This window comes from Strongylocentrotus purpuratus, unplaced genomic scaffold (genome assembly GCF_000002235.5).
Source record: "Strongylocentrotus purpuratus isolate Spur 01 unplaced genomic scaffold, Spur_5.0 spur5_scaffold_9, whole genome shotgun sequence".
Classification (NCBI taxonomy): domain Eukaryota; kingdom Metazoa; phylum Echinodermata; class Echinoidea; order Camarodonta; family Strongylocentrotidae; genus Strongylocentrotus; species Strongylocentrotus purpuratus.
The window spans coordinates 25794251-25815468 of record NW_022145615.1 but is presented as its reverse complement, the minus strand read 5'-3'; the positions used below and the strand labels follow the sequence as shown (position 1 = coordinate 25815468).

General features: G+C 36.3%; 1 protein-coding gene across 1 annotated transcript in view; it reads left to right on the top strand.

The window, feature by feature from the left end:
• The window catches only part of LOC589754 (alpha-N-acetylgalactosaminide alpha-2,6-sialyltransferase 2-like), a 46962-nt gene extending 26083 nt beyond the window's left edge, over window positions 1-20879 (top strand). The window contains exons 3-11 of the mRNA XM_030977334.1: window positions 1798-1935; window positions 5164-5392; window positions 6708-6876; window positions 7408-7588; window positions 11070-11208; window positions 12477-12580; window positions 15980-16063; window positions 16814-16904; window positions 17981-20879. Coding sequence (XP_030833194.1) covers window positions 1798-1935; window positions 5164-5392; window positions 6708-6876; window positions 7408-7588; window positions 11070-11208; window positions 12477-12580; window positions 15980-16063; window positions 16814-16904; window positions 17981-18163 — 1318 coding nt within the window. The 3' untranslated portion in view covers window positions 18164-20879. The remainder of the gene's footprint in view (window positions 1-1797; window positions 1936-5163; window positions 5393-6707; window positions 6877-7407; window positions 7589-11069; window positions 11209-12476; window positions 12581-15979; window positions 16064-16813; window positions 16905-17980) is intronic.
• The last annotated feature ends 339 nt before the right edge of the window (window positions 20880-21218 follow it).

Sequence of the window (21218 nt, the reverse complement as noted above, 5' to 3'; positions counted from 1 at the left end):
TGGATAATACGACTTTTCAAGGGTTTTATATGACAAGGAATTCATTTATGACACCAATTTTTATTTTTAAGTAATACAATTGTCTTAAATAGCATAATTAGCATAATATGTACAATATATGGACTTCATTGTCATTGTTTATCTATAAAGCCTACAAATGGTGCAATACAAGATTATAAATCACTTTTGAAAGATTAATCATTAATTCATGGGAAGATATTCCATGTATATGTAGTATAATCAGCCCAATTAGCATAATCATCTAATTAGCATATATGTGAAATATGTATTAATGTTGTTAATCTTAATCCATGAAGCCTGAAAACATGGATAATGTGACTTTTCAAGGGTTTTCCATGACGAGGAATTCATTTATGACACAAGTTTTTGGTTCCAAGTAATGCAATTGTCTTAAATAGCACAATGAGCATTAATGAGCTAATAAGCATGTGTACGATATATTATGGACTTCATTGTCATTTTTATCTATAAAACCTAAAAATGATGCAATGCAACATTGTTAATCACTTTTGAAAGACTAATTATTAATTAATGAGAAGATGTTCCACGTAGATGTAGTATAATTAGCCTAATTAGAATGTATGTGCAATATGTAATAATGTTGCTAATCTTAATCCAGAAAGCCTGAAAACATGGATAATATGACTTATCCAGGATAAATATTGATCTAGTAACAGTAACAGTAACTTAGATCTGGATTACAGTAACAATATCAGTTAAAATCTTGGTAAGATATGGACTTAGTGTTTAGAAATATAGAGATAGAGCTTGATCTAACCTAGAGGTCTAGATCTAGACTCTAATCTAACTTTGTTAGAGCTATTAACTCCCAATATTTTCAGTTCATTTCTTAATGACCCTTCATTTTGTTGAACGAAATTACACCACTGTAATTGGCCACAGGCATCATATTTTGTACCGACTTGAAAATATGCTTTTATTGACATTTTGTTGTCGTAATTTTCTCAATATTGCAGCCTCAAAGTATGTAGAACAAGATAAACAAAGGAAATTTGCCGCAAAATATCGAAATCGAGGAGTATTTAGCATTAAAGACAAAGTGCATGGCTTATCACCCCCCCCCCATCCATTGGAGATCCATTAGTCAGTACAGTCTGCTGCGCTAGCGGGAATGGCTGCGTAAAGATCAGTACATGGGGTTGTAGAAACGTAATTTGAGGCATAAGTGACACAAACAAGCTTATAATATAGTTTTTACGTACAAATCTGGAGAATTACCAAATATATATTATAATTGTACTTGTTAGGAAGAAATTTCATGAATTATTACACTTCTACTCACCCTTTCAGATTAAGAAGAAGAAGCTTGACTTTATCGTGTGACGATATTCGCCTGTTCGTAAAACCGCGCTACAATAAACATCGGTCAGAATCGCGTCGAATAGCTATATTCGCCGGTTCTCAAGAACGTGCAATGCTATTCGTCGTTCATACCAAAGTATTAAAAATGACATAACTCTCAAAATAAAACGATTTGAGTTATAATATTTTTTTATAGATAGATTTTGACATACACTACCCAAATATAAAAAATATCCAAATTAATTTTTCGACCCGAATTTGGGCTATTGGCCGGTTCGTAAGACCGACGACGATATATGCAGGTCTTGAATATCCAGTATAACATTCATTTTATGCTTGACAATTGTATTGTATTGTATTCTGCAGTAATGTACTATATGTCGTTAGTAAAATCGTTTACTCTTGTCCTTTTTTTCTTGATTGATTTTGTTTGTTTTTGTGTTCTTTTCCTAGGTTACAGCATGGAAAGTACTGGTTTCTGGTGTGCTTAGTCTTGTGTCTCCTAGGTTTGGTCATTGTTCTGGTCATCAACGACGCCAGTATCGATGTCATGCAGAGGACTATTACTTCCCATCGTAAAAACCTCGGCAGGTGAGAATTCCTCAGACCACTTCCACATTATAGTAAACCAACCAAGATGTGATTTTCTTTTTGCGTTGGATGACATCTTGGGGTAATGTAAGGCATCCATGCTAAAACTCTTGAAAAAATATCAAGGAATATGATAGAGGTGGATACCATGCACATTTTTAAAACTAAAATTTTTTTGCTCAAAATTTAAATTGATTCATGATTTCTCAAACATGTCCCCCCCCCCCAAAAAAAAAAAGAAAGAAAAGAAAGAATACCCAACAACAATTAAAGGCTCGAGACACAGATTTAGGGAAAATGAAACTATTGTCTGATCAAAATTCATGACTACATAAAATTTGTATGTCTAGTCATATTCAAAATATGAAAGAATAGCTAATCGGTTGATTTTTAGTCTAGAAACATTGTTTTATAGCTTGATTAATATCTTGACCTGGAGACCAACAAAAAGAGTTTATTATTTAGAATTTCAGAATTTTAGACTCGATGTCAACCGCGACAACGATCACTGAATATTGTAGGATCGCATATGCTTCCAAAATTAATTCATGAACCCATACCAAAACTTTGTATTACCTTTAAAGGTCATTGTTATAGTCATGACAATATCCTTTTCATGGTCATCAGAACTTCATGACGTCATTGTGAAAATGAACTCATGATCATATCTTCATTACGGAAAGTCATTTCTCATACATATTTATCATTTATATTTATCATGATCAAGGTCAATATCCGTCCGGTCAATTTCAGGTCAATAAACGTGTGTGTACGTTCCATTATAGAGTGGTGAAGTGTGACATCATCAAAAAACTATTTTGAAAATTTCTCATTTTTAACATCATTTTCCGAAAGAGCATCAAAAATAATGTACAAAGGTTGAAAATCAATTGTATACACTGTATGTTGAGTATTGGCTGGGATATGACCATCTGAATAAATAGATTTCCTATTGGAACTCAGTGTTATTTTGCTCCAGTTCAAACAATTACGAACCACAGCAAATAACATTAGGAAATCTATTTATTCAGATGGTCATATCTCAGCCAATACTCAACATATTCAATTGATTTTCGACATTTGTACATTATTTTTGATGCTCTTTCGGAAAATGAAGTAAAAATTGATTTTTATGATGTCACAGCTTCGGTACTCTATAGCTCTTTGAGATGCGATGCAGTGATGCACGGGGATCCCCAATTTTGTTTTCATATTTAAATAGAGTATGAGTCGGAGATATGATTAAAAATATTGTGACGTCATCATACTGGCTTAGAACTCAAAGTACGAATTTGCATATTATAACGTCAGAATATTTATGGAAAATTGATTGTATCTCCGTAAATATTGATACATTTTCATCCAAATTTTGATATGTTACAGCTATTACAATTCCCTACAAGATCAATTCTCACCATTTTTCATTTTGATAACATCATCATAGTGAAAATTTCAATTTAAGACGTCATGTCAGAATTTCTTAATTTGCGTGTTATGCCTATGGAGGGTGAATTTCATTCACATCATGAATCTACATGACATTGGTCTTTCAGCAGTATCTCGCTTATTTTGGATCTATTTTCTTCCCAAATTTGGTATGTTATACATGTACATGTAGCTGAGACGATGAGCTATCGCAAGTGTGCCTTTTGTTCAGATGTTGGGATCAAGTCAAAATTTTCAAAAGAAAGTTGAAATTGCGACTATGCGAAGGCCATTTGTCAGCCTTGCATCTAATGTCTATGGGACATATTTTTATCTATTTATCTTTTGGTTAAAGCACTCGACTCCCATTGGAGGTTCAATTTCTGGTGTGTCAATTTAAAAAAAAAAATTTTTTGCTGTTGTTTTATATGATGTTTTATATTTGATTTTATCACCTTCTTTGACTACTATAAAATATCATGTGTATACAATCACAACAAATATAATATACCGGTAATGCCTAATTTTGTGTGTTATATCTATGGGAGAGGAATTTCACTAGTTTGCATACATATACAACCCTATGGGAAATCTGATTTCTTGTCGTGTACAGTGTATTAAACCTATAGGGTAAAAGATAAAGATCAGTTCTGGTCATGCGATTGCATTGTGAAAGAAACGTTGTGAAATCGATCAGAAAAGGTTGATCATCTAGCATATATTTAATTTAAGTATTGGTGTGTACTGCAAGGTTCTGGGATCATAAAAATGATAGGAAATTTGGCCCAGTCTAGGTAAAGTTACAAGCACCGTACACAGAAAGATGTATATGGGACTATGCACATGTGCGTGACACATGCGTTATATCTATCACATCCCAATAGATAAACTAATTTACCAAATATATCAATTAGTAGGCAGTTTCCCAGCAAAATTGTTATCATGTTTTAGTCAAAACATATTCTTTCACATGATTGGTAATAAGAGCTTCCATTTCATTTTTTTGAAATTGGGGCGTTTCCAATAGTGGTCTTTACCTTTAATCTCTTAAGTCTGCTACAATATCAAATTGTCCCATTTCTGTGATGCTAGTCTCCTTCCCTGACATTTATTTTTCAAGTTATTCAGCCCAGGTGTATGCAATGTTTACGTCTCTCCCACGGACATAGAATTGTTTACATGTCTGTACTTCTCTCTTTCTCCATATTGGATGCATCGTTTTCCGTTGCATCTCCCTCTCTCTCTCTCTTGCTCTGTTTCCCTTCACCTCTCTTGTTTTGCCCCCTATCCTTCTCTTGCTCTGTCTATGCATCTCTCTCTCTCTCTCTCTCTACTCTTTCACCCTCTTCCTCTCTTGCTCTGCCTCCCTCTTCTTTTGCTGTGTCTCCCTCTGACCTTTTATGTCTATCCATATGAGATCCTTTAAAAAAAAACGTCCAGACCACATTATTCTTCTTCAGTGAGGAATTCATATCTCGTTACTATCTAGACTTCTGCTAGTTTTATGAATATGGTTCATTATCTCTAGTGAGGTTCATGTTCGGTTTCAACAGGAAAATAGTGTTCATATTTTTTAATAATAGGGGCATGTGCGTAGCTAAAAGACATTTTCACTTTGTCCAACAAAATTAACACAGGAATAAAAAATGACCTGAAATTATGAGTTATTGATGTTTGTCGGTTAAGATTTATTTTGTCCAGAATATGCAGAATAAAGATAAACAAAATATTTTACCATGAAAAAAGGAACAATGATGAATGATGATTAAAACTGATTGGATTATCATTTTTCATTAACCCTAGATACTCTAAAGATGCGATCGCACCCCTCTTATCGAGCATGCTGGGAGGCTCCAAGACAGCAGCAGAGCTTAAAGATGGAGAGAAAACCTCCATCAATGGGTCATTCTTCAGGTCAACCCTAGAGGGAATCCTAGACAATGACTTCAGCCAAGCTCCGGAGCTATCCATACCACAGATGGTCATAGAGGAGAGGAAATATCGCCATGATGACCAGTTTGAAAAGTACCTGGTGAGTCGGTGATTACCTAAGCCATTGACTGCTGAATTCTTTCACTTCCATGTGTTTTAATACAGGAGCCATCTTGTTTCCATAGACAATGGGTTAAGGGCTGATTTTGAACAGATGTATATGATTTGTTTCCTTCTCTTAAACCATTCTCTTTATCTCTCTCTCTCTCTCTTCTCCCTCTCTCTCTCTCTCTCTCTCTCTATCTATCTCTCCCCCTTTCTCCCTCCTTTTATTATCTCATCAAACAGACTTGATAAACTTATCAATTTACCCTATTACTCTGGACTGCCTGATGAAATGCGAATTTATAATGTATGGTTCCGAGACTCAGTTAGAGAAGATTTCTTCCATCACTTCAATTACTCTTGCTGGACATGAAATTACCCTGTCTAATGTATGTCGCAACCTTGGTGTGTTTCTCGACTCAAACATGAAAATGTCTACTCAAATTCAATATGTCTCAAAATCAGTACGTTATCAGTTACGCAATTTGGATTTTATTCGTAAATATCTTAACCGTAGTGCCACTGAGAAAATTACTCATGCTTTGATTTCTTCTCGCTTGGATTTTGGTAATGGCCTTTTGTTTAGTTCACCTCACAACTTACTGGCAAAATTACAAAGATTACAGAATGCTGCTGCTGGTGTCGTGACCCTGTCCAACAAGTACAGTCACATCACACCAGTCCTCAAATCACTCCACTGGTTGCCCGTAGAAAAACGTGTTGTTTTCAAGATTATTTTGCTATTATTTCACTGTATACATGGCTCTGCTCCGCAGTATAACATCGGCTTGATTAAGCATTACTTTCCTTCTAGACAGCTACGTTCTCAAAACTCTGGCTTACTTGTTACTCCTAGGGTTAAAACAAAGTAGGGGGAGCGAACTTTCGCTCATGCTGGGCCTTCGTTATGGAATACTCTCCCTCAGTGGGTTAAGAATAGCAGTTCTGCTGAAGTGTTAAAAAACAATCTTAAGAAATATCTGTTTAATTTAGCTTATAATTGATGACCATTACCTTTCATGTCTGTACCTTTCCTATCGCACTTTGTATAAATGTATCATGTATGTATTTCATCTTTTGCACAAGCTGCGCCTTGAGCATTTGACTGTCAAGTGGATTTGGCGCCTTATAAATCATATGTATTATTATTATTATTATTATTATGACAAGTTCACGCGATTTTGCATTGAATTTCCCATTTACAATTCTATGCATTTTCCAAAGAAGAAAACACTTGATGGAAACCCATTTTGATTTTCTCCATAGTCCACGCATCAGTTTTGATTTCCTGTTTTTCTCCTCTCCTCCAGAAATGTCCCACCACAGTGCGGAAGAAGATGCTGGACAATCCCAATATTCGATCCAAGTTTGTCTCTGACATCCCGATCCTCATGTGGGATAAGCACTTCAATGCCAGCGAGTTCAGAAGACTCACCAAGTACAAGGGCGTCAATGGATGGAGGGACATTAATTATACAGGTGATTAGGGTTATACTTACAGGGTTCCCCGCAGTCATTGAAAAAACTAGAAATGACATGGGGGAAATATTTTAAGGTGTGGATAACTCATGAAATAGGGAAAATTACCCAAATCACGGTTAATCAGTATCATTCAAAGAGACAAATGTTGTGGCATTCTCAGGGCTAGAGGTGTTTTAAGTTCCCAAATATACACGACAAGGAAGTAAAGGTTAATTATTCATGTAATATTACATGTTAAACAAATTTTATTACGTATTTCTCTTCTCTTCTCTTTCCTCTCTTATCGCTTGTCTTTATCTTCCTATTCCATCTCTTCTCTCTTTCTCTCACCCTACTCACTGTCTCCTTTCCTCTTTTTTGTTCTGTGCTTTCCTCTCTTCTCTCTCTCTCTCTCTCTCTCTCTCTATCCCTCCCTCCCTCCCCCTTCCCTTCCTCCCGTCCTCCCTCCCCTCTTTCCTCGTTTTTGTTCTCTCCTATCCTCTCTTCTCTCCCCCCCCCCCCCCTCCCCCCACCTCCCTCCCCCCTCAGATGTTCGTGGCATGGTAGGGCACCTGAACTCCCCCAACAATCAGTACATGTTTGATGACAGGTTACGGAAGGCCCAAGTTCCATCAAACGATTGCATAACATGTGCAATCATCGGCAACGGAGGCATCCTCAAAGACTCGGGCAAGGGAGCAGAAATCGATGCGCATGACTATGTCTTCAGGTAAACATTCTAATCTGTTTTGATTTGATTTGATTTGATTTATTGGTTTCTGCATCTCTTTTTTTGTGCATCATACATTTTTATGAACATAATATGGTTTGATACATTATTTCATATGTATATATTATACAGAAAATATATGAAATTAAACAAATATATTGAATGCATAATTAACATACATTAGAAGCAGGAGGGCTAAAGCATTTTAAGCAAGTAGCTTGACAATGAAAACAAAAAACAGAAGAGTGACTTGCAGAGAAGAAAAGGAAAGGGGAGAGAAGGAGCATTGGTTTTCTTTTGTCATTATGTATTGAATAGGTGGGAGGGAGAAGGGCCCAAGTCCATCAGAACAGCTTTTTTTTTTTTTAGATGTTTAGAGAAATTTTTATCCATTTGCATCATAAACAGGATTTCATGTGGTCATTAAAAAAATATTAAAAAATCATCATGATAAAAGCAACGAAGAACATCTATTAAATGTTAATTTCCATTAAGGGCCATTCCCTTTTTCCATTTGCATCACCAATAGGATTTTACAAGGTAAATTAAAAAAAAAATCATGATAAGAGGAGTGAGGAACTACTATTTTCCATTAATAGCCACTACCTTTTTATGCCTCCGCCACCGAAGGTGGTGCCGGAGGCATCATGTTTTCGGGTTGTCCGTCCGTACGTCCGTCCGTCCGTCCGTACGTCCGTCCGTACGTCCGTCCCGTTTGACCGTTATCACAATATCTCAAGAACCATTTAAGATTTAAACTTAAGACTCGGGAATAGTATTTATCACCATAGGAAGACGATCTGATTAGATTTTGGAGTACGTAGGTCAAAGGTCACAGGTCACAGAGGTCAACTTATGAAATTCCTTGTATTGAGTTTGTTAGCGCGATATCTCAAGAACCATTTGAGATTTAAACTTCAAACTTAAGGATAGTATGTATCACCATAGGAAGACGATCTGATTAGATTTTGGAGCACGTATGTCAAAGGTCAAGGGTCACAGAGGTCATCTTATGAAATTCCATACATTGAGATTGTTATCATGATATCTCAAGAACCACTGGAGATTTAAACTTCAAACTTAGTGATAGTGTGTATCACTATAGGAAAACAATCTGATTAGATTTTGGAGCACGTATGTCAAAGGTCAAGGGTCACAGAGGTCAACTTATGAAATTCCATACATTGAGATTGTTATCATGATATCTCAAGAACCACTGGAGATTTAAACTTCAAACTTAGTGATAGTGTGTATCACTATAGGAAAACAATCTGATTAGATTTTGGAGCACGTAGGTCAAAGGTCAAGGGTCACAGAGGTCAACTTATGAAATTCCATACATTGAGATTGTTATCATGATATCTCAAGAACCACTGGAGATGTAAAAATTTCAAACTTAATGATAGTGTGTATCACCATAGGAAGACAATCTGATTAGATTTTGGAGCACGTAGGTCAAAGGTCAAAGGCCACAGCGCACATTATGAATGCAAAAACAGCTTGTGATCGCGTTATCTCAAGAACCGATTGATGGATTCATGCCAAAATTAGGTCATGTTTGTTACTTGCAGAGCCAATGAACTGAGTAGATTCTTGGTTCATAAGGTCAAAGGTCAAAGGTCATGGGCCCATTATGTATGCAAAAATAGCTTGTGAACGCATTCTCATTAGAACTGACAGATGGATTACTATTTAACTCAGAACATCTTGCAGAGCCAATGAACTGAGTAGATTTTATGGTCATGAGGTCAAAGATCAAAGGGTCATATATGTATATGAGAAATTGCTTGTAATCACAATATTCTGAGAACCTGTCAATGGATTACCATTGAACGTGAATTCAATTTTTTTTTTCTGTTTTGGTTTGTAAAATTGCTCTATAACGGAGGCATCATTTTCGACTGCGCGCAGTCGAATTCCATCTAGTTTCATTCTCACTCCCTACCTCCCTACCTCTCTCTCTTGTTCTATATCTGTCTCTGTTTCTCTTGGTATCTGTCTTTCTCCCCCCCCCCCCCCCCCCTCTCTCTCTCATTCTCTCTTTCTCTTGCTCTTTCTCCATCAATTCTCTCTCTGTATAACACCATTCTCATATTCAGACATCATGTCCCATCTGTGCTTGTGTACATATTGGATTTTACAGCAGAGCTGAAGTTGTGAAGTATTTGTACAGACCCCAACCCTTAAAATTCAAGGATCGTGATGGCAATGTCAATGTCAAAGTCAATCGCTATTTATAGAGAAGATTGATTTGTGGTAAAAACTGTTTAAAAAACGTTAAAAAGTGGTGGAAAAAAAACACAGCTTCTTTCCATAATGGCCACTATCTTTCTCCATTCTCACTCCCTCTCTCTTCATTTATTTGTCTCCCCCCCCCCCCCCCCCCCCCCCCTCTCTCTCTCTCTCGTTGAAACTTATTTCTCAAAGTTTTGCAGGTTTCTAATGTTTAGCTTCAGTCCCTCACTCCTCTCTTCCTTCTTCCTTTTTCCACCCAATTCTCTCTCTCTCTCTCTCTCTCTCTCTCGCTCTCTCTCTCTCTCTCACTCTCTCTCTCTCTTTCTCGCCCCTCTCTTTCTCTCTCTTTCTCCTGCCCTCACTCTGTTCAACACTTTTTTCATATTCAGACATCATGTTCCATATGTGCTTGTGTACATATTGGATTTAACAGCAGAGCTGAAGTTGTTGAAGTATTTGTAAACACCCCAACCGTTAAAACTCAAGGATCGTAATGGCAATGTCATTGTCAAAGTCAGTCGTCATTTATAGGAAAATGATTTCTGGTAAAAACTATTAAAAAAAAAAAACGATAAAAAGTAGTGAAGAAAATCAGCTTCTTTCCATTAATGGCCACTATCTTTCTCCATTCTCATTCCTTCTCTCTTCATATCTGTGTCTCCCCTCCCCCCTCTCTCTCTCTCTCGATGAGACTTATTTCTCAAAGTTTTGCAGGTTTCTAATGTTTAGCTTTAGTCCCTCACTCCTCTCTTCCTTCTTCCTTTTTCCACCCAATTCTCTCTCTCTCTCTCTCTCTCCCTCTCTCTCCCTCTCTCTCTCTCTTTCTCTCTTGATCTATATTACTTCGACATGGAGTTAACACCCTTATGAACCCTAACAAACGACATGTTAAACATCTCCGTTAATATTTGTGTACATTCTGTACAACGTATTCATAGTATTAACAAATCATGACCTGGCTGGGATTTTTCTCTTTTTTTAGTTATATATATTTTTTTGGTAGTATCTATACAAGTGTATGCATCGGTACTATTACTTCCTTTATTAATAATCGTGATTGAATAATACGTGATATTGAAACCAATATGATCTTCATGAAGCTGATGGGAATGGTGGTGGTGATGATGATAATGATCATATTGATGTCGATGATTTTGATGATGATAATATTGAGGATGGTTTAGATGGTGATGATGTTAATGATGATTATCATGATGATTTTATGACACGTGTCTTCCTATTCCAGAGTAAACGCAGCACTCACCAAAGGTTTTGAGAAAGATGTTGGTAAAAAGACATCCTTTTATTGCTTCACCTTGATCACACTCCACAACACACTGGCACTGAGGCACAAGACAAAATTTGAAATACCCAAAGGAGATGAGGTAGGTATATGAGAGGAGATGGGAAGGGGAGAGGGAGAGAAGGGGAGGGAGGGAGGAATGGAGAGGGAGGAGAGGGAGGAATGGAGAGGGAGGAGAGGGAGGAATGGAGAGGGAGGAATGGAGAGGGAGGAATGGAGAAAGAGGAAGGGAGAGGGGGAATGGAGAAAGAGGGAGGGAGGGAGGAGGAGGAGGGAGAGGGGGAGGAAGGGGTGGAGAGGGAGGAAGGGGATGAAGAGAGGGAGAGAGAGATAGGATAGGAGAGGGGAAGGGAAGGGTATTGAGGAAGGAATGGAGAGGGAGGGAGGGAGGAAGAGGGGGAGGAAGGAGAGGGGGAGGAGGGAGAGGGGGAGGGTGGAGAGGGGTCGGATAGGAAAGGGGGGAGGAAGAGGGAAGGGTATTAAGAGAGAAATGGAGATGAAGAGAGGAAGATGAGGAAGGGAGAGGGGAGGGGTGAAGGGGTGGAGAGGGAGAGAGAGGGGATAGGATAGGAAAGGGGAGGGGGAGGGAGGAAGATAGGGAGGGAGAGAGAGAGAGGGAGGGAGGGAGGAAGAGAGGAAGAGAGAGGGGATAGGATAGGAAAGAGGAGGAAGAGAGGAAGGGAGAAAGAGAGAGAGAGAGAGGGAGTGTAGGGAGGGAGAGGTAGAGAAGAAGAGAGAGGGAGGATAGGATGAAAGAGTAGAGGGACTGTATTTTATTTGAAAAAATGATTAAAAATGCTTGACAAAATGATTTCAACATTATCGAGCAAACCAGTTACTTGAAATGTATTAGAAGTAAAAAATAGCCAAAGGAATGACTATCTTTATCAGGGGTCAAGGTATCAAAAGTCTTCAGGGTTGAAAATGTATTGCTATGAAAACACTAACACTATGATAGGATCATAACTCAGGTGAAACAAACACATTGAGACAGGTAGATATATACAGAACATGTCTAGGGTTTAGAGATCAAAGTTGGGAAATATCACCGCTCATAATCCATGCTATTTTTATGCGTTTTGGCAACGGTTACGTGTGTATGTATGGAAAATCGTTGCAACCGTTTTAAATGTGTTTCGCTGGCACACAAATGAGCTATGGCACAGAAATATACATTTTCCTTGTCTGTCAGTCTTCTCCACAAAGTCACGATACCTGTTCTAGATTTACATAACGTCTACCTAAAGACCCCTTGCAGATATAATCATTCACACTTGAGTTTCCAAACTTTTTTTGAGGAGTTTATAATCAAATGTTGAATACTTCTAGCTGTTTTCTTTCCTTCCACAGAATCTTCGTTACCTTTTCTTTGCCGATTCTGACTGGACTTACACGTATCTAGCTGCAGCGCTGTCTGGGAAACCTCTACCTAAAAGCACAGGCAAATACCACAGGTTAGCTTCAAATTGCCCCTTCCTTCAAGATTCTCCATAAATACCCAAAGCAGCTATTTTTGTATACAAATTGACAATTTCTGTTGATTTTTCTTAATTTTTTATTTAAAATTTAATTTAATGAACACTTTTTATTCCTTTAAACTATGAAAGAGTGGAAAATACATATAATTGTTGCCAAAAAAACTGATTCCTTTAGACCTTTAGAAATCTCTGAATTTGTTAATATAGGTAAAAATTGGAAAACAAAAAAAATTCTGACAAATCATTCCAATGTGTGATAAAAAGCGTGATAATATAATGGTGGTGAAATGTATTTGGAATCAGTTTGGCAGAACTTATTGTTGTGATTTACGAGTTGTTGTTCTGTGCATGAATAGGATATGTACAGTCAACCTCGCACAAGTCCCTTCGTTCTTCTCTCTCCCTCTCTCTTGTACCTGCCGCTCCTCTCTCCTTCCACCTCTCTCTCTCTCGTACCTGCCCGTCTCTCCCTCTATATAACCGCCTTAAAAAGGATTTGGGTAACTCTGTCCCAGATTCTGAAACAAAATCCTGGATTTAGCTCATATTATAAAAACCTTTAGGTCAGTCAGGAACCCCATGACTTTTACAAGCCGATCGCCTGTCTGATTATCAAGATATTTATGACTAGAAATCAAAATCAAATTTTGCGTTTTCTTAACGGTTTTCATAACACTACAGTCTATTGGGGAAAACGAGTCTGGTAAAACAGGTCACTCAAAGATTTTTACTTTTTGAGGTAATTCATGATAATTTTGGAAATAGATCACAAATTCAGAGTTTCGCATAATGTGGCCGCTGGATGGAAATATACCCTAGCTTGTTTACCGTTCATTAATTGGCCACGAGGTGGCAGTACGGCATGGCCTTATATTTTTTACATGTGGTCTGAATATGTAATATTCATGTTATTTCTGTTGTTGTAAACAAAAGGTAATGAATGTTACGAGAGCTTAGCTGGAATTTCCAATATTCTATGGCGTGAACACTTGCATCAAGCTTTCTATTTTTAAAGCTCACAATATATGAACACTGAATATTTTCATGGGCATTTCTTGTATTTTACTAACGGTTATTTTTTATATTCAAATGAGAGTAAGTTAGGACTCTTTCTCGTTCAGTTTGACCTAATTTTTTTTGTACTTCCTCGATGTTATGGCGATTATTTTTTGGACGATCCACTTTGAATTGGAAATATTTTGTGCTCCTTTTTATCTTAAGTTCATTCTTCTACTGGTATCATATAGGTTCAGATAGAAATGCATGACAAACGTTTCCGCAATCATTATTGATTTAAATTTTGTAGTCACAAATGTAAATATAATACATCATGATCTTTTAACATCTGGTATGTTGGAGATATGAGAAATAAGGTGAAATAGCACCGAAGCATATGATGTGCCTGAGAGTAGCACATCAAGTTTGAAGAAAGAAACAAAAATCTATATTGCATTAGAAGGGATCAATCATAAAAGTATGTTTCATTATTTATAAATTGTCTAATTGCTCCCATTATTGGAAAAGATTAACTAAATATACGTATACATGCATCTATCATTGTAGACTTTCTTGAATACTGAAACAAATTTTAATTCCCGTGGCAGTGACCTATATCGTCATATTTGTGATACAGTATTTATTCAGGTGTAATAGGGGATATGTATTTAGTACCAAAGGTTTGTTTGCATTGGTAAAAAGAAGATTGTTCTGGCCATTTTCTTGCATTATTTGGTCAGCCACAGCCAAAATAATCGATGCAATGCACTGTTGGTGACTGCAATTAATGCTCACCTTCCTTCATATCTTTTAGGGTTTTTTACTCTCATTTGTGCTTGGTGATTTCCTGTAGTTTCTCCTCTTTTTTTTTTTCTTCTTCTTCTTCTTCTTCTTCTTCTTCTTCTTCTTCTTCTTCTTCTTCTTCTTCTTCTTCTTCTTCTTCTTCTTCTTCTTCTTCTTCTTCTTCTTCTTCTTCTTCTTCTTCTTCTTCTTCTTCTTCTTCTTCTTCTTCTTCTTCTTCTTCTTCTTCTTCTTCTTCTTCTTCTTCTTCTTCTTCTTCTTCTTCTTCTTCTTCTTCTTCTTCTTCTTCTTCTTCTTCTTCTTCTTCTTCTTCTTCTTCTTCTTCTTCTTCTTTCTTCTTCTTCTTCTTCTTCTTCTTCTTCTTCTTCTTCTTCTTCTTCTTCTTCTTCTTCTTCTTCTTCTTCTTCTTCTTCTTCTTCTTCTTCTTCTTCTTCTTCTTCTTCTTTCACTTTTGAAGCTAGAATACGTTTAAACATAGTTGGTTATACTTTATGCTAAACTCAATTTGAGCCTGGGAGGCCCCCCCCCCCCCCCCCATGATCTCGGCCGTCGAAAGTCCGATGAACGCGAAAATTTGCATGTTTGTAGATAATTACGTAAGGAACAAGATGGTATAATTAGTTTTTTCCTAATAAGAAAATTTTTGTCGTTATAGCCTAATTGATTATGCAAAATGCTAATTTTATGCATTTTACAGAAAACTCTTCATATTTGTCTGTAGACTTGTGAAGAATGTTAAAAATGTATGAAATGAATGTTTCCTTCACCTCAAATTCATGAGGTTACATTATTTTTATGATATTTGTAAATGCATAGGTTAATTTGCATAAATTATGAATACTCATTCATCAATATCAAATCTAGAAATATACAGGGAACTAGAATCATTACAAAAATTGTCAGACTCCACTTGTGAATGTAAATTGAAACCCATTATTCATATGAAACTTCTTTTCTAACACAAAATAGTTATTTTGAGAGAGAATATGTTAAGTGAGAATTATCGAGTACAACTATGAATTGCATCCTTTTCAATATTATTCAATTCGCTGAAAATATTCAGAATATGAATATGATAAATCCTCATAATACACCAACGCTGTTCAACGCATCCAACGCTCCAACCATAGCCCATACGCCAATGCACCATATTTCTCAATATGGGTGATTTTTTATTTTGCAATCGCCCCCGTGGGCAACTTGACGGGGGCGATTATGGAGCTCACGGGGGCGATTTCGCCCTTCGCCCCCGTGTATTTTGAGCGCTGAACACCTTACAGGTATATCCGATTTCGACGAAAATGGTATCAAAATGTGCGTAAGACTTGAGGGAGAAAAAGTCATGAAACGACAATTCAAAATTCCAAGCGGTTGCGGCGCAATCTCCGAAAATGTCGAGGGGGGGGAGACCTCCCAGGCCCCCCCCCCCCAGTACAGTAAGGGTTAATAGGAGACATATTTTCTCGCTTCTGACATGTCAAAAAAATTGCTCCACACAATGGAATGACCCTCAGTCAGGCATGGAAAATAATTTAAAAGTTAACATCAAATTATCTTTGTATTTATTTGCCACAACAGAGGTCCCCCAGCATTTCCCAAGCAACTGACAGCAGATAATGTAAAAGTTATACATCCAGATTTTGAGAGATATCTGAAGTGGAGGTTAGTATGTCCACTACTTTTATTTTCATCAACATTGAGACAATTTTCCATGGGCATCTAAAATTATGTTTTATTATAAATCATGACGGTGTATATTCTTGCAAATGAAAATGAATGATCGAGGCCTCTATTAATATTTTATATTAATAGTTATGTCTTTGCTGGTGGATGTGTATAGTTTTTTTTTGTGTGTGAATCTTTAACGACAGTCCTTTTAGATAACCTAATGTACATTTTAATTCCAATATTCAAGTCATGAAAAGCAATGAAATATACCAGTTTAATAATACTACTTAAAGTTAGGGCTTGACAGCTGAATCCTTGCATGAACTTTGTCCCACATATTAACAAGTTATGTATGCCAGGTGGATTCAATCAATGTAGAAACTTGTGAATTTAATAATCTGTTAGCAGGACCTTGGTATGTCAACAACAACCACCTCACACTAATTCCGAATATTAACAAAAAGATCAAGGAATTGAAGTACTGTAGAATTTTATTATAAGGAGCTACCATTGATCTGTATTGATAACAAATCCACCAAGTAATCACAAATTTTTAAACTCCTTTCGTTCCAGTACAGAATCATGATTAATTTTAAATTGCAATCGATATGATCAGCCGCGACTGTTCATAAGACAGGGTCCTTGTGTACTAGTTGGTGTGTTTATATGGTAGGCATTATCAGTGATATTCTATTTGATTTGAAATGATTTTTGAAATGTTTCATTTTATTTCAATTCCTGTAGTTGGGTGAATTCCTCAGCTCAACATAAAGATGTCCACAGACCTACAACAGGTGCAATCATGCTACTAGCAGCCTTACATACATGTGATCAGGTAAATCACAATCTTATCACAATGTTCCATTACAGTTTTAGTGATTACATAAACCGTCCCGTGATTTATAGAGTACCACGTGTCAACTCGTCACATAACAATTACCAAAACCATATAAATAAAATGAACAAGCATAAACAATTTCTATGTGAAATCAATATCTCATTTTCATTTCGTGATGGGATGTATTTTGTTTATTAATTCGTTTTGATGCAGTTACAGTAATGTTGCTGAATAAAGAACTTGACCCCCTAGTGCTTTATAAACCAAAGGACTAACTTAAATCTGAGTCCTCCTTGAGCAACATGAACCTAATTCCCCCAAACAGATATTTTGCATAAAAGAAATGAGGAGGTTTAATAACTTCAATTTGACATATGAACAAAAGTCTGTAAATGCTTTGTCAGTGGGACAGCTGAAACTTCTTTGCTTTTGTAATGTAACTCCCAAGATACCTCAGTCTCTGAATGCTTGTTCACATATGGGGAGGTAACCTTGATTGTCTCCTGCAAGGGTGTATTTACCCCCTTGACTACTGAATGTTGTCAATCCTATAGGTTTAATACTGCAGCCAGCCGGTACCCAGAGGCTAAGGGTTAAGTTTACTGTGCTTCACATTTCTGTATTTTTAAACACACAGATTCAATTCAATTCAATTCATATTTATTTCATTTCCAACAGAAAGATAAACAAAGATATTACATTTTTTTCATACATAGTTCATTTTTTCTGGTAACTATACTAATACACTTTGCACATAATAAAATTATTATGAGGAAATGGGGGGATCCACTAAAAAGCAGTGCTTGTAGTTTGTGGATCCCCAGAAAAAAAATATAATTGTTTCAAGCGAGTATCCATGGGAACAGTTGTATGCAGCTTCTTCTTTAATTCACAATTTTCATTCATATTTCAATTCAATAATAATTTTCTTTCTTTAGTCATTCGTTATATAAAGCAACTCTTGTAGTTTACCGCAACATGACTGAACGGAAAGTCTATGTAACTCCAATAATAATAATGATTATTAAAAGTCATCTATTTTCTACCCCTTTTCTTTACCTTTCTCCTTTCAGGTCAGTATATATGGCTTTGCAGGGAGCTACTCTGCCTACAGTGAACATTACTATGACAAGGAATATTCCAAGCATGTCAACTATGCAAATCATGACAACAATGCCGAAAATAAGCTCTGGCAATACTTAGACGAGCAAGGCATTGTCAATCTGTATCGCAGGACCCCCAAGGAGGGAAAGTGACAGGACAGATTGAATCGGTTGGGCGAGCGGAATGGAGATCGTCGTTAATCAAGTCTTAATGGTGTATGATTCAAGTACTATGATCGTGAGGATCAAGTTTGTTAAGTGATGCCTTGAGCGAACTGTTTCTTCATCTGTTTCCGTCCCCTCCCAAGAGTCCCGACGAGTGCATTGAAATCTTTTTGTGGTTGCCTAGCTAGCACTCTCTTGAGTACGTAGAGACCTCCTACAAACGTGACACATGCCGAGTGTCACTGGCATTGCATTGAAGCGCATGAGAAGAACATGATGATCGATGGCTATCCATAACCATGACAAGCTGCAGTGTACAACGACATGAAATGAGACATCATTATTGTGAATGGCTTTACAGGCCACTGACAAAATTAGCAGTCTGAGACTTTTTAATAGTGCAAGACAGGTTTGCTGTACAGACAGTTTAATCATGTCAATTTTTTAAAGTAAAAAATTAAGATGAATATATCACCTTCTCTCGTGTGGGGTTTTGCTTTAAAAAATATATAATCTGAAAATAAGTATTATTTCTTTACTTTAACCAAATCATAAACCTGTTGCAATAGAGAGATGGTTTTGATTAGTTTTTTTTTAGTAGTAAGGATTAAGCTACATTCATTATTTTTTCCCTTTCTTTTTTGTAAATACTTGAGAATTTTCTTCATGAATATGTATGCATAGATCTCCTTAATTTTCAAATTTGTAATATATTTTCATAACTTTATAACTGTATAGATAGTGCTGCAAATCCCTAGATGTTGAGTTTAAAAAATGAACTGCTAGCTTTTAGATGTAGAAATGTAGAGTTGCTTAGGAAATGAATGCTTGTATATTGATGTTGCCAAATCTAAGATGAGATGTACTAACGGTAAGTTAATCACTGATTATGTATTTAAAGTCTTTCACTGATCATTCCATGTGCTTTTACATTTGAGATTTAAACAAGAGAGTAGATGAAATGTTTTACTTGGGAATGGGGATTTTCAGTGTTGTCTGTTTGTATGATTGCTTTGTTTAATTGTTCATTTGTTTGTTTAATTGTTGGTCATTAATGTTTCTGCTCTATTCCTATTTGCTTTTACATTTGAATTGTAAATGAAAGAATAGATGAAATATATAACTTGGGTTTTCTGTATGTCTGTTTCCATTTGTTATGTTTGTTTTGATTTGTTTGTTTATTTGTTGGTCATGAATGTTTCTGCTCTATTCCCTTTGGTCTGTTTGTACTGTAAGATTGACCTATTTTCCTTGTGGACAGGAATTATTTGATGTGATGGCAAAGACTTACAAATATTATCCAGTTTTAATGCCTGTAGAAATTGTCATCAGATTACATAATATTAATGTATCATTGTAATGCTCTTACATTTTAACCCATGATTCACAAGACTATTGAAATAGTCTGAGCTCGATTTTAAAAATGTCTTTTTGATTGCTTTATTCATTCGTTCAGAAGGTTCCTTCCGTGAATGGAAATTCAAAGGAATATTCAATAATCAAAGTTTATAAAACTCTCTAAATGATAACATTATTATTAAATGCAATATCTGTTTGAAAAATCAATTCAGACAAAAATCTCGAATTGTATAGCTAGTTTCATTACATGTGTACACTTAAAAATGGCAATCATGTTTCAGTGTTATATCACAGAAATTCAGTCTGCAATTACAAGTCTGCAAACTTGCTAAAATTGAACAATAAATGTTATGTACGCTTCTAGAAATTCCTTATGTTAATGTTAAAACTATCTCCTTATTTTATGTTCCCCTGTGTATCCCCTTTTCACTATTTTTATGTAAGATGGGCAATTGTATAGCAGATAGTAAGTACTTACGTATATGCATTCAAAACTTTAATGTATCTATTCTATATATGATGAATGTAAGTTGAATTTTCTCAGTACCAATGCATTTTGAATTTTGTGTAGGGTCATCTTTGCTCTAACACACAGAAGGCAATCTACATTTGGTATACATGTAAGTTGTAACTATAACCCCTCCAAAAAAAAGTTTGGAAACTCAATTTTGAATGGTAATATCTCTCTTGTTATGGCATGATCATCGTTATGATTAGTATCGTTAAAAAGTGTGTTTATTTTTGTGTAAAATATTACCCCATTCGTTATGATTTATCAGTCATGGAATGTGCATTACATCAGAACAAGGGGCAAGGTCAAAGGTGAAAAGTTGCAAAATGCACTGCTTCCTTTCTGGCTGTGCATTCTCCCTTCTTTAAAGAGTTTAGGGCTGCTGTGTAGTACGCTGCACGGCAAAACCAGTGCTTAGCAGTGCATTTGACATCTTTTCACCTTTGACCCTGCCCCTTGTTCTGATGTACTGCTCATTCCATGGCTGCAAAATCATAACAAATATGGTATCAATGTATGATACTAAACGAAGCGATAATTATCCCAAGACAAGATAGATTATAATCGATCAAACTTGAGTTTCCAAACTTTTTTTTCGAGGGGTTTATATTGTGGTTCTTGAAAAAAAAGGAGTGCCTTGTAAATTAGACTTCTAACTGTTCATCAGTACTCAAACCTTTGTTTGTATTTTTTTAAGAAGGAATTTGTAGAAGGGTTTATACCAAAGCTTTTACCTGTAAAGAATTAGGTTTCAACTTTCAAATCATGTCGTATGAGAATTGATACTCGGCTCTGTGGAGTTTTTTCAAGAAACTCTGATAACTGGTGTATAATGTATTCATCCTTAGCAGTAGGCATCTCTGAGTTTCAGCAGGTCTGATAATTTCCCGGTTTTAATTTATTTTTCAGATTTTATTTTTTCCTGATATTTTATTTATTTTTCTCCAGGGGGGGGGGGGGGGGTGAGGTGCCGTTTTTTCATGACTTGCTTGAACGCTTCGCGCAAGTGCTCAGATTTCTAAAACCTTTTCTTTTTTACACTCTCATTATCACCTGGTTTCATCCAGTATATATCCCAAAGAATACATTGTATTTTGCTACTAAGAATACATTTATCCAGGCATTATTTTGCTCTGAGTTTCACCTGATATCCCAACAAATACATTTTCCCCC